Source organism: Pristiophorus japonicus, chromosome 1 (assembly GCF_044704955.1).
Source record: "Pristiophorus japonicus isolate sPriJap1 chromosome 1, sPriJap1.hap1, whole genome shotgun sequence".
NCBI classification, from domain to species: domain Eukaryota; kingdom Metazoa; phylum Chordata; class Chondrichthyes; family Pristiophoridae; genus Pristiophorus; species Pristiophorus japonicus.
Genome location: NC_091977.1, coordinates 415,995,319 through 416,010,083, shown reverse-complemented (window position 1 = coordinate 416,010,083; position 14,765 = coordinate 415,995,319). Strand labels below are relative to the sequence as shown.

The window sequence follows — 14,765 nt, the reverse complement described above, 5'->3', positions numbered from 1 at the left end:
TCGCCCAGTGTTACTTTTGCATGGAATTAATGCCGAGATTCAATATTAACACTCGCCCAGTTTTTTGTCGTAAAGAGCATATTTACCCAAACTAGCGGCCATGGAGATCGGCCATCGTCAATTTCACCACCTCGCACACATATCACCCAGAATATCGCTCGCTCAAAAAAACGCCCACAAAAATTAGAACTAACTGGGATGAACACCAGTGGTGTGGCTGGCATTTGTTAAATCCTACTCTTACGTGAGGAGCTGATATCAGAAAGATTTGCCTGAAAGAGCGCTGATGTGAGTGACAATGCTGACACACTGCTGTGTGTGTGCAGCTCAGACATCAATGGTGCCCATCAACTTGGTGCCAGTTAAAGTTTACATTGATTGGTGTTAAGTTGTATTTAACCCTTTCATGGTAAGGAATCACCGGTGTGTAACAGTCCAGCTATCTGAGACAATGAGCAACAAGGTTATATTCAATAACAAAAGTTTAATACCAACATTGGTCTGAAATCATAAGTATCACAGCCAATAACACCCAAACCCTGCCCACATCCCACTTTTTCCATCATTGACATAAATCACATGTTCAACATGTCCACCAACACAGAATACAAAGGCAAAGCAGGAGCGTGGTCCCCAGCCTCCATACATTGCAACAAATTGCATACACACAGATGAAGATATAACACAGCCATCACCTGCGCACACGTACCTCAGTTTCTTTCTCCCCACCTCTACCCCTTCCCCTCCTTGCTCCATGCCGCCTGGCCGAGGAGCTCCTCAGGCGGTGCCTCATTGGGGGGGATGAAAGCAGATGTGCTGGTTGTACGGGTACGGGAGCGGGGTGTGCAGAGGGAGCAACATTCTCTGATGCAGAAGCAGGATCTTGCTCCTTGCTCTCATCTGTCATTCGCAGTGGTGGTGCAGAACCTACGGGTGGAGTGCTGCACTCGGGGACCACTGGGAGACCTGTGGCAGAAGTGTTCCTGGCTATCGCATCCAGAGACTCCGGAATGAACTCGGTCATGGTGGCCAGGTGTTGGGATATGCCCTTCCAATGCTTCGATGAGCTGGTCACCAATGTTTGCAATCCTCCTGGACAACTGTACCATCTCTCCGCTTTCATGTCGCGCTCGTGGAACAGACCTGCCGCGTCCACGAGGCCTCTACAGGGTCGGCGCCGTCCTGTGGAGAGGTGCGGAGTGGAGGCGAGAATGACCGGAAGACCACGAGATGGCCTTGGGGTGGAATGGCTTCTGGAGCATGGCGATGCAGGTTCTTCGAAGTCCGCACTCTCATCCGTCGAGAACAGACCCAGAGAATTGACGGGCGAGAATTGGAACTCCTCAGCACCAGATGCAGTTGGATCGTCCGCCGACTCCTGCCCTGCGCCCCCACCTTCTGACCTCAGTGGCCTTGTCTGGGGCCGTGCTGCTGGCTGAGCTGCAAGACACAAATTAGGTTATTAGAGGAGAAGGGGCTGCTAGTGTGACAAGGTCATCAGTCATAGGCAGTCCCTCGGAATCGAGGAAGACTTGCTTCCACTCCCAAAGTGAGTTCTTTGATGGCTGAACAGTCCGACATGAGAGCCACAGACTCTGTTACAAGTGGGATAGACATTCGTCGAGGGAAGGGGTGGGTGGGGCTGGTTTGCCGCGCGCTCCTTCCGCTGTCTGCGCTTGACCTCTTCATGCTCTTTGCTTTGAGACTCGAAGAGCTCAACGCTCTCCCGGATGCACTTTCTCCACCTCGGGCAGTCTTCGGCCAGAGTCTCCCAGGTGTCAGTGGTGATGTTGCACTTTACCAGGGAGGCTTTGAGTGTGTCCTTATAATGTTTCCGCTGCCCACCTTTGGCTCGTTTACCGTGAAGGAGCTCCGCATAAAGCATTTGCTTAGGAAGTCTGGTATCTGGCATGCGAACTATGTGGCCTGTCCAGCGAAGCTGATTGAGTGTGGTCAGTGCTTCAATACTGGGGATGTTAGCCTGGTCGAGAACACTGATGTTGGTGCGCCTGTCCTCCCAGGGGATTTGCAAGATCTTGTAGAGACATCGTTGGTGATATATCTCCAGTGACTTGAGGTGCCTTCTATACATCGTCCATGCCTCAGATCCATACACGAGGGCGGGTATTACTACAGCCTGTAGACCATGAGCTTGGTGGTAGATTTGAGGGCCTGGTCTTCAAACACTCTTTTCCTCGGACGGCCGAAGGCTGCACTGGCGCAATGGAGGCGATGTTGAATCTCCACATCAATGTCTGCCTTTGTTGATAAGAGGCTCCCGAGTTACAGGAAATGGTCCATGTTGTCGAGGGCCACGCCGTGAATCTTGATGATTGGAGGGCAGTGCTGTGCGGCAGGGATAGGCTGGTGGAGGACCTTTGTCTTACGGATGTTAAGCTTAAGGCCCATGCTTTCATATGCCTCAGTGAATACATTGACTATATCCTGGAGTTCAGCCTCAAATTGTGCGCAGACGCAGGCATCATCAGCACATTGCAGCTCAATGACAGAGGTTGGAGTGATCTTGGACCTGGCCTGGAGGCGGCGTAGGTTAAACAGCTTTCCACTGGTTCTGTAGTTTAGTTCCATTCCAGCGGGGAGCTTGTTGATTGTGAGGTGGAGCATGGCGGCGAGGAAGATTGAGAAGAGGGTTGGAGCGATGACGCAGCCCTGTTTGACCCCGGTCCGGACGTGAATTGGGTCTGTAATGGGTCCGTTGGTAAGGATCACGGCCTGCATGTCATCGTAAAGCAGGCGAAAGATGTTGACAAACTGTTCGGGGCATCCGAAACGGCGGAGGACGCTCCATAGACCCTCACGGTTGACAGTGCCAAAGGCTTTTGTAAAATCCAAAAAGGCCATGTATAAGCGCTGGAGCTGCTCCCTGCATTTTTCTTGCAGCTGTCGCGCTGCAAAGATCATATCCGTTGTGCCCCGTAGGGGACGAAATCCGCATTGTGATTCTGGGAGAAGCTCCTCGGCCACAGGGAGAAGACGATTGAGGAGAACTCTAGCGACAACTTTCCCAGTGGCTGATAACAGTGAGATTCCCTTGTAGTTGCCGCAGTCGGACTTGTCCCCTTTTTAAAAAATGGTCACAATCATTGCATCTCTGAGATCTCCCGGCATGCTCTCCTCCCTCCAGATGAGAAGAGATGAGGTCATGTATCCGCGCTAACAGCGCCTCTTCACCACACTTTAGTGCCTCAGCAGGGATTCCATCCGCACCTGTTGCCTTGTTATTTTTGAGCTGTTTTATGGCTTTGCCTACCTCGTGCAACGTTGGAGTTTCACTGAGTTGGTGGTGGGTGACATGCTGCAGGATGGAGTCGAGAACACTCGAGTCAAAGGCAGAGTCTCGATTGAGGAGATCTTCAAAGTGCACTTTCATCGGGCCCTGACAGCCTCGGTGTCCTTGATGAGTGTTTCCCCGTTCTTGGCCAGGAGTGGGGTGGGGCCTTGGGAGTTTGGACCATAGGTGGCCTTGACTGCAGTGAAGAATCTTCGCATATCGTGGCTGTCGGCCAGTTGTTGTATCTCCTATGCTTTCTACATCCACCACCTGTTTTTTGGGTCCCGGGTTTTCTGTTGGACCTGAGCCTTGAGCCGTCTGTAATATTGTTTTGCAGCTCCCGAGTTGGGTTGTTGCTTGAGGCTGAGAAATGCTTTGCGCTTGCGATCTATTAGTTCTTCGATCTTCTGATCATTTTCATTAAACCAGTCCTGATGTTTTCTGGTTGAGTGACCAAGTGTCTCTTCACAGGCATTGGTTATAGTGGCCTGGAGGGCAGACCAAGCGTTGTGGACATTCAGCATCTCAGGGTCATAGAAACATAGAAACATAGAAAAATAGGTGCAGGAGTAGGTCATTCGGCCCTTCGAGCCTGCACCGCCATTCAATAAGATCATGGCTGATCATTCCTTCAGTACGCCTTTCCTGCTTTCTCTCCATACCCCTTGATCCCCTTAAGAGCCATATCTAACTCCTTCTTGAATATATCCAGTGAACTGGCATCAACAACTCTCTGCGGCAGGGAATTCCACAGGTTAACAACTCTCTGAGTGATGAAGTTTCTCCTCATCTCAGTCCTAAATGGCCTACCCCTTATCCTAAGACTATGTCCCCTGGTTCTGGACTTCCCCAACATCGGGAACATTCTTTCCCACATCTAACCTGTCCAGTCCCGTCAGAATCTTTTATGTTTCTATGAGATCCCCTCTCATCCTTCTAAATTCCAGTGAATAAAGGCTCAGCTGATCCAGTCTCTCCTCATATGACAGCCCAGCCATCCCTGGAATCAGTCTGGTGAACCTTCGCTGCACTCCCTCAATAGCAAGAAAGTCCTTCCTCAGACTAGGAGACCAAAACTGAACACAATATTCCAGGTGAGGCCTCACTAAGGCCCTGTACAACTGCAGTAAGACCTCTCTGCTCCTATATTCAAATCCCCTAGCTATGAAGGCCAACATACCATTTGCCTTCTTTACCACCTGCTGTACCTGCGTACCCACTTTCAGTGACTGATGAACCATGACACCCAGGTCTCGTTGCACCTCCCCTTTTCCTAGTCTGCCGCCATTCAGATAATGTTCTGCCTTCGTGTTTTTGCCCCCCAAAATGGATAACCTCACATTTATCCACATTTTACTGCATCTGCCATGCATTTTCCCACTCACCTAACCTGTCCAAGTCACCCTGCAGCCTCTTATCATTCTCTTCACAGCTCACACTGCCACCCAGTTTAGTGTCATCTGCAAACTTGGAGATATTACACTCTATTCCTTCATCCAAATCGTTAATGTATATTGTAAAGAGGTGGGATCCCAGCACTGAGCCCTGTGGCACTCCACTAGTCACTGCCTGCCATTCTGAAAAGGACCCGTTTATCCTGACTCTCTGCTTCCTGTCTGCCAACCAGTTCTCTATCCACGTCAGCATATTACCCCCAATACCATGTACTTTGATTTGGCACAACAATCTCTTGTGCGGGACCTTGTCAAAAGCCTTCTGAAAGTCCACATACACCACATCCACTGGTTTTCCCTTGTCCACTCTGCTAGTTACATCCTCAAAAAATTCCAGAAGATTCGTCAAGCATGATTTCCCTTTCATAAATCCATGCTGACTTGGTCCGATCCTGTCACCGCTTTCCAAATGAGCTGCTATTTCGTCCTTCATGATCGACTCCAACATTTTCCCCACTACTGATGTCAAGCTAACCGGTCTATAATTACCCGTTTTCTCTCTCCCTCCTTTTTTAAAAAGTGGTGTTACGTTAGCTACCCTCCAGTCCATGGGAACTGATCCAGAGTCGATAGACTGTTGGAAAATGATCACCAATGCATCCACTATTTCTCGGGCCACTTCCTTGAGCACTCTGAGATGCAGACCATCAGGCCTTAAGGATTTAACGGCCTTAAATCCCATCAATTTCCCAAACACAATTTCCTGCCTAATAAGGATATCCTTCAGTTCCTCCTTTCCACTAGACCCACTGTTGCCTAGTACCTTCGGAAGGTTATTTGTATCTTCCTTCGTGAAGACAGAACCGAAGTATTGGTTCAATTGGCCTGCCATTTCTTTGTTCCCCATTATAATTTCACCTGAATCCGACTGCAAGGGACCTACATTTGTTTTTACGAATCTTTTTCTCTATACATATTTATAGAAGCTTTTGCAGTCAGTTTTTATATTCCCTGCAAGCTTCCTCTCGTACTCTATTGTCCCCCTCTTAATTAAACCCTTAGTCCTCCTCTGTTGAATTCTAAATTTCTCCCAGTCCTCAGGTTTAATGCTTTTTCTAGCCAATTTATATGCCTCTTCCTTGGCTTTAACACTATCCTTAATTTCCTTTGTTAGCCATGGTTGAGCCACCTTCTCAATTTTATTTTTACTCCAGACAGGGATGTACATTTGCTGAAGTTCATCCATGTGATCTTTAAATGTTTGCCATTGCTTATCCACCATCAACCCTTTTAGTATCGTTTGCCAGTCTATTCTAGCCAATTCACGCTTCATACCGTCGAAGTTACCGTTCCTTAAGTTCAAGACCCCAGTTTCCGAATGAACTTTGTCACTCTCCATCTTAATAAAGAATTCTACCATATTATGATCACTTTTCCCCAAAGGGCCTCGCACAACAAGATTGCTAATTAGTCCCTTCTCATTACACATCACCCAGTCTCGGATGGCCAGCTCCCTGGTTGGTTCCTCGACATATTGGTATAGAAAACCATCCCTAATACACTCCAGGAAATCCTCCTCCACTGCATTGCTACCAGTTAGGTTAGCCCAATCAATGTGTAGATTAAGGTCGCCCATGATTACTGCTGTACCTTTATTGCACACATCCCTTATTTCTTGTTTGATGCTGTCCCCAACCTCCCTACTACTATTTGGTGGTCTATATACAACACCCACTAGTGTTTTCTGCCCTTTGGAATTCTGCAGCTCCACCCATACCGATTCCACACCATCCAGGCTAATATCCTTCCTTACAATTGCATTGATTTCATCTTTAACCAGCAACGCCACCCCGCCTCCTTTTCCTTTCTGTCTATCCTTCCTAAATGCTGAATACCCTTGGATGTTGAGTTCCCAGCCTTGGTTCCTCTGGAGCCATGTCTTCATGATGCCAATCACATCGTATCCGTTAAGTGCTATCTGTGCAGTTAATTCATCCACCTTATTCCGAATACTCCTCGCATTGAGGGATAGAGCCTTCAGGCTTGTCTTTTTAACACACTTTGCCCCTTTAGAATTTTGCTGTAATGTGGCCCTTTTTGTTTTTTGCCTTGGGTTTCTCTTCCCTCCACTTTTACTATTCTCCTTTCTATATTTTGCTTCTGTCTCCTTTTTATTTCCCTCTGTCTCCCTGCATAGGTTCCCATCCTCCTGCCATGTTAGTTTAACTCCTCCCCAACAGCACTAGCAAACACTCCCCCTTGGGCCTTGGTTCCGGTCCTGCCCAGGTGCAGACCGTCCGGTTTGTACTGGTCCCACCTCCCCCAGAACCGGTTCCAATGTCCCAGGAATTTGAAGCCCTCCCTTCTGCACCACTGCTCAAGCCATGTATTCATCTGAGCTATCCTGCGATTCCTACTCTGACTAGCACGTGGCACTGGTAGCAATCCTGAGATTACTATTTTTGAGGTCCTACTTTTTAATTTAGCTCCTAGCTCCCTAAATTCGCCTCGTAGGACCTCATCCCGTTTTTTACCAATGTCGTTGGTACCTATATGCACCACGACAACTGGTTGTTCACCCTCCCTTTTCAGAATGTCCTGCACCCGCTCCGAGACATCCTTGACCCTTGCACCAGGGAGGCAACATACCATCCTGGAGTCTCGGTTGCGGCCGCAGAAATGCCTATCTATTCCCCTTACAATTGAATCCCCTATCACTATCGCTCTCCCACTTTTTTCCTGCCCTCCTGTGCAGGAGAGCCAGCCACAGTACCATGAACTTGGCTGCTGCTGCTCCCTCCTGATGAGTCATCCCCCTCAACAGTACTCAGAGCGGTGTATCTGTTTTGCAGCGGGATGACCGCAGAGGATCCCTGCACTACCTTCCTTGCACTGCCCTTCCTGTTGATCTTCCATTCCCTATCTGGCTGTGTACCCTGCGGTAAGACCAACTCACTAAATGTGCTATTCATGTCATTCTCAGCATCGTGTATGCTCCAGAGTGAATCCACCCGCAGCTCCAGTTCCGCACCACAGTACCATGAACTTGGCTGCTGCTGCTCCCCCTGATGAGTCATCCCCCTCAACAGTACTCAAAGCGGTGTAACTATTTTGCAGCGGGATGACCGCAGAGGATCCCTGCACTACCTTCCTTGTACTGCCCTTCCTGTTGGTCTTCCATTCCCTATCCCGCGGAGCTGGAGGCGGACACACTTCCCGCAGACGTAGCGTTCCTGATTTCCCACATAGTACAGGAGGAGCATAACACGTGTCCGAGCTCTCCTGCCATGACTGAACCCCTAGATTAACTTAAATTAGCAACATCAGTGATAAAAGTTACTCACTGATATAGAAAAGAAAAAAGAAAAACTACTTACCAATCACCAGCCAATCACTTACCTCCTTGGCTGTGATGTCACCTTTCTATTTCTTTCTACTTCTTTTTGCCTTCTCCCTGCAGCTGCACAAGCTGGCCTCTCTCCGACCCCGAACTCGCTCTGTTGCGAGCTCCCGCTTCCTCGACTGGCTGCTTGCCTCCCGCTGGCCTTTATAGGCCTCTCTCCGACTCCGGACTCGCGCTGCTCCGAACTCCCGCCTCCTCGACTGGCTGCTCGCCTCCCGCTGGTCATTAAGGCACGCCAGATTGGCTGTGAGGCATAGGCTATATCGGGTTCTCTTAGCTGGGTCTCTAAGTGCCCCGGCATTAACTTTTTTGCGGAATTGCTTCTGCTGTCCCCTCTGCTTTGGGGCAATGTTAATGTTGATGATGGATCGTATTCGGCAGTGGTCTGTCCAGCAGTCGTCAGCTCCTGTCATGGCGCGGGTGATGCGCACATCCTTGCGTTAAAAGAACTCATGCACAGGCATCTTCCACTTTGTCAGTATGAAGTTCGGGACCTGGAATGTCAGGACCCTCATGGTGACAAGGTGAGTCCAGCGCTGCACACAGCATATGCACGATAAAAGCACCACTGCTCTCAAAATCATCGCAGACATCACATTTCATGACCATCAACACATTGTGCATTGCAATGATTTTCATTAGGCCAGCATTATTTCCATGACCCTTTTAGAAATCATCTATCAGATATGATTGTTCGGATATGAATGGGCGTTGCATCTATAGACTTTACATGACGCAATGGTGTCAGCTTTACTCACGTAGCATCACTTCAGGGTCTGCAGATGCGTCTGTGGCTGTCCGGGGGTGCTTCCCCACGAGTGCGACCACTCGCTCCTCCATCACAGTGATGTCGCTGGGGACTGGTGGCCCCCCACCCGTTCGCCTCTGCACGGACTTCTTTGTCGATAGCTTCTTCTGTAAAAGCTGACAGGACAAGATTGCATGAGGTCATGGCATGAGATCATTGCGTGATATCATTGTTGGTACTGTCACAGAAACTGATAAAACATATAACCGACAGATGTAATCATGATTATTATGATTATTATCATTCTTTACCTAAAGACGTATACCGTGACCGCAGACTTTGAGTAAAACATTCCCGGTAAAAGTGCAAGACCTCACATCTGCTGATAATCACTCATGACTGTTACAAATCAAATTATATAAATACATAGGTACATGTGAATCAATGTAATACTTACTCTTGCAGATCCCACAAAGTCGTTCCATCGTTTGCGGCATTGGTTGCCTCACGCACCTCGTTGGTCGCCGACGAGACCACCTCTGCTATCTCGGCCCATAACCTTTGGTAGGCTTTTGGGGTGGGCTTCCCATGCCCTCCCTGTGTCAAATCATCCCAGCGTAACTTGACCTCCTGCAGAAGGGAGGCATTTGCCTCCTCCTCGAACTTCCTTGCTCTTTTGCGCCCTCCAATGTGCCTTCCAGCTCACTGCTCTCGCCAGCGTCAGTCTCCACAGCGTGCTGTGACGCCTCCTCTTCTCCCTCCATTATAAGGCAACTTCGGTCAAATATGTGGCTGGCAACAGCTAACTTTTGTTTCCCTCTTTGCTCTGAAGCTTTAAACTCTCCCTTTTCCCAAAGCAGCCACACCACACCCACACATGTCTTCAGTCCCTCTGAGCTCCTTCTCTCTCTGTCTCCTCTTCTGCGCATGTCCTCCTGAATTGCGGGAATTGAGCGTTGCCATGCCGTTGCTAAGGATGGTGACACTTTATGGCAGAAGGTCAGAGAGATTTCACGCTACCGCCCATTTCATATCGCTCGCGGTAACGCCCAATTTCAAAAATGGAGACTATGGGCTTTGAGAATGGACGAGAAGCTGCCGATCTGAAAACCCATTTTTACCGCCCACGCTGGAAATAACGCCCATTTTTGGGCGATCTGCACAAAAGTGTAAAATCTAGCCCCTTATCCTTGTCTATAAATCCTTGCATGGCCTAGTTCTTCCCTATCTCTTCCAGCCATGTGTCCCCCTCCTCCACCCATCAACTCTCAAGCTCTGTCTTTCTGTGCAATCCCACTCCCTTCGCCCCCTTCATTAATGACACAGCTTTGAGCCATCTCAGTCATACTCTGGAATCCCCTTCCTAAATCCCTCTGCTTCTTTGCTTATCTATCTTCCTTTAACTCATGTTTTGACAAAACCTTTTAGTCACATCTCCTAACCTCTCTCTCCCATGGCTTTGCATCTGTTCCTCATTTCTCTGAAAAGTGTATATCAATACAATTTACTGTCGTTTTGGTTCCTCCTTAACGCATAAGTATGATTGATAAATTAGTTGTAGTTTGTCTATGTGCTAATGTTAGAGTTTATGTTAATTCAGTAAATAAGTTATGGAAATAACATTGATGTGCAAGACATTAATCTAAGCTTTTACTTTTAGTGACTCAGTATGAGATCCTTGTTGTAACTGGAGATCTTTGGAATGGTGGCACAGATGCTAATATCTTCATTATCATATATGGCAAAAGAGGTGACACAGGCTCAAGGCAGCTTATTAGATCAAATAATCCATTGAAGTTTCGGAAAGGCCAGGTTTGGAATTTGAATTTTAAAATCTACACATTATCTTACTATCTAGATACTGTATTTTCCCACTATCAGTAAATAGGTATAATTCTGTGAATTAATTTTGTTATAGTGAGCAAAATGAGTTGCTGCAATGTTTGTGATTTACCCATCATTTCCCCAATGCTAATTTAAGGGGGGAAATACTGCTACCTCCAAGTTGCCCTTCAAGTCACACACCATCCTGACTTGGAAATATATCACCGTTCCTTTGTCATTGTTGGGTCAAAATCCTGGAACTACTTACTTAACAGCAGTGTGGGAGTACCTTCAGCACATGAATGCAGTCATTCTAGAAGGAGGATCTTCTCAACTGGGGATGGGCAGTAAATGCTGGTCTTGCCAGCGACACCAACATCCCACAAATTAATAAAAAACAACTGAAGCTCAAGGGAAGAGAGTGAATTTAAAAGAGTGCTGTCAACATAAGAACATAAGAATTAGGAACAGGAGTAGGCCATTTAGCCCCTTGAGCCTGCTCCGCCACTCAACAAGATCATGGCTGATCTGGCCGTGGACTCAGCTCCACTTACCCGCCCGCTCCCCATAGCCCTTAATTCCCTTATTGGTTAAAAATCTATCTATCTGTGATTTGAATACATTCAATGAGCTAGCCTTAACTGCTTCCCTGGGCAGAGAATTTCACAGATTCACAATCCTTTGGGAGAAGAAATTCCTTCTCAACTCGGTTTTAAATTGGCTCCCCCGTATTTTGAGGCTGTGCCCCCTAGTTCTAGTCTCCCCTACCAGTGGAAACAACCTCTCTGCCTCTATCTTGTCTATCCCTTTCATTATTTTAAATGTTTCTATAAGATCACCCCTCATCCTTCTGAACTCCAATGAGTAAAGACCCAGTCTACTCAATCTATCATCATAAGGTAACCCCCTCATCTCCTGAATCAGCCTAGTAAATCATCTCTGTACACCCTCCAAAGCCAGTGTATCCTTCCTTAAGTAAGGTGACCAAAACTGCACGCAGTACTCCAGGTGCGGCCTCACCAATACCCTATACAGTTGCAACAGGACCTCCCTGCTTTTGTACTCCATCCCTCTCGCAATGAAGGCCAACATTCCATTCGCCTTCCTGATTACCTGCTGCACCTGCAAACTAACTAACTACAACGGTGCTGTAGACAAACACCTACGGTGTTTGAAGTAGGATGGTAATGCAAGTGGCAGTGGAAATCACTGACCTGGTATTTCCTTGTATTTTTGCTGTAAATATGACATATGTGCTGCGTAGTACTGATTTTTAGTAGGAGAACTCATGTGTAAGTGATTTCTGCTGCTTTTGCATTGAAGCATTACAACGCATGAGTTCCCTTGCTCTTTTGGCTGGTTTCACTTTGCACCCTTCAAAGCCCTGTACCAACCGTTAATTTCCATAATTCTCCCCCCTCCCCCATACAGCACCATCCATTGGTGCAGCTGATGGGAATGCCATGCTTTAACACCACCAATACATTGACGTTGATTTACACCCGGGTATAAGAGGCGCAACATGCTCTCCGTCACCTAATTTGGATGTATCTGAAGAGTTGGGCACTGAAGAGTCCCCAAACTTTTTTGCTGAATTTCTGCAGTTTGCTTGCACGTTTCCTAGCAATTTTTAAAAGGTTTTCTCAATGGGACCTACCCTACACATTGCTACAGTATTGTCAGTCTCACTGCCCCCGAGATTTCTCATACCCCTTCCAACCCGTCCTCCCTCCCATGATCTGCATGACTAAGCACCGGGTATAGGCTATCCAACGGGCATTTGTCACCATTCAGATAATATTCTGTCTTTGCCACCAAAGTGGATGGTGACAGATTAGGAAAAGGGGAGGTGCAACGAGACCTGGGTGTCATGGTACATCAGTCATTGAAGTTTGGCATGAAGGTACAGCAGGCGGTGAAGAACCCGCACCACATTTAAAAGATACTTGGATGTGCACTTAAAGTGCCGTGACCTTAGGGCTACGGACCAAGAGCTGGAAAGTGCGATTAGGCTGGATAGCTCTTGGTCGGCCGGCATGGACATGATAGCCTGAAATGGCCTCCTTCCGTGCTGTAAATTTCTATGATAAAACCATGTTGATTCTGCCGAATCACATTATGATTTTCTAAGTAGCCTGTTTTACCACTTCCTTGATAATGGATTATAGCTTTTTCCCGATGACTGATGTCAGGCAAACTGGGATGTGGTTCCTTGTTTTCTGTCTCCCTCCTTTCTTGAATAGCGCACTTACATTTGCTACCTTCCAATCCGCTGTGACAGTTCTAGAATCTGGAGAATTTTGGAAGATCACAACCAATGCATCCATAATATTTTGGTGTGCTGATCTGAGGAAGGATATACCTGTCTTAGAGGCAGTGTAATGAAGGTTCACGAGATTGATTCCTGGGATGAGAGGATTGTCCTCTGAGAAGAGATTGAGTAGATTGGACCGATGCTCTCTGGAGTTTAGAAGAATGAGAGGTGATGTCATTGAAATGTATAAGGTTCTGAGGGAAATTAAGAGGTAAGATTGAGAGGTTCTTTCCCCTGGCTGGAGCATCTAGAACGAGGGGCATAGTTTCAGGATAAGGGGTCAGCCATTTAAAACTGAGATGAGGAGGAATTTCTTCTCTCAGAGGGTTGTGAATCTTTGGAATTCTCTTCCCCAAAGGACTGTGGATGCTGAATTGTTGGGTATATTCAAGGCTGAGATGGATAGATTTTTGGACTCATGGTGAATCAAGGTATATGTGATTCGAGTGGCAAAGTGGATTTGAGATCGAAGATCAGCCATAATGTTATTGAATGGTGGAGCAGACTTAAGGGGCCGTATGGCCTACTCCAGCTCCTAATTCTTATGTTGTTATGCCATCACACAGCTATTCAAGGAGCTGAATGGACGATTCGATCCTGGGGTACAAAGCCTATCATAGGTTTTCTAAAGGCCAATTCATGTGCCTGGACAAGTCAGATGTCTTCCCGTATGTGCCAGTGGGGGTGCCAAAAATAATTGTGGCCTGCTGCATATTTCACAATAACCACCCAAGCACATGACGACACATCAGTCCTCTTTGCTCTGATATGACTATGCCAGCTGTCATCACCTGAATGAATATGTATACTGATTGAGTGCACCTTTTCCTGTATGATGATAGCTCCATGATTAACAAACCAAGAATAACTACTGAAAATTCAGTGAATTTACGCCACCCGCTACCGGCAAAAAATGGCGGGTCCCGCGGCGTCCACCATTTTCGATGTCCCCGTAGTGCTGCCAGTAAATAGTAGCGCCCTGCAAAAAGAAAAGGTGGTTTGGTGATGTCTTAACATCACCATGCCCAACTTCGACCCTAGTGCTGAGTTCAGTGCTGGGTCATAACTACTTCAGAGAAACCCAGCGTGCAAACAGACTGACAGAGGCGCTGTCAGTACATCTTTCAGCTAAGTTTGCATTTAAGCTTTTGGACAGGATTTTTAGATTTTATGGAATTGGTAGCTTGCTGCAATAGATGTTAAAGATTTTTTAAATGTGTAGGACATACTGCTGGATTCTTGCAAGGCCTTGGATGGTAAAAGAAGGCCTCTGAGAAGACAGAAAATGTTGGAAATACTCAACAGGTCAGGCAACATCCGTGGAGAGAGAAACAGAGTTTATGTCTCCGGTTGAGATGCTGCCTGACCTGCTGAGTATTTCTAACATCTTATGCTGTCATTTCAGATTTACAGCATCCACTCACAGAAAGAAGAGGAAGACACAGCAGAGGAGCAAGCAGAAGAGGAGGTAGCAGATGTAAGGATGCATCCCAAACAGCCCCTTTGTGGCCGGGATATCCAGGATGGAATCATCTGTCTGCGGTCCCAGTGACCACAACCCCAATTACCCTTTCAACATTTGCCGCACTCCTTACCTTCCCTCTGTTACTGACCATCACAGCATCTTCTTGGCCATAGTGCTGAATTAAAAGTCACCACAAAGAAAACTTCCCAATTCAACTTTATACATCTATCCATAGATATATAACGTTGGATTGGAAAGTTTTCTTTCAAGAAATCAACTCATCACCCTTATGCATTCTCTTGGTGACAGTCTTGTGTGTGCCTTT

At 47.2% G+C, this 14,765-nt stretch overlaps 1 protein-coding gene across 1 annotated transcript in view; it reads left to right on the top strand.

The window, feature by feature from the left end:
- LOC139267383 (lipoxygenase homology domain-containing protein 1-like) overlaps positions 1-14,765 on the top strand; it is a 496,361-nt gene that overhangs the window by 103,187 nt on the left and 378,409 nt on the right. Inside the window, exon 8 of the mRNA XM_070885678.1 lies at positions 10,498-10,649. Within this exon, the coding sequence (XP_070741779.1) occupies positions 10,498-10,649 (152 nt within the window). The remainder of the gene's footprint in view (positions 1-10,497; positions 10,650-14,765) is intronic.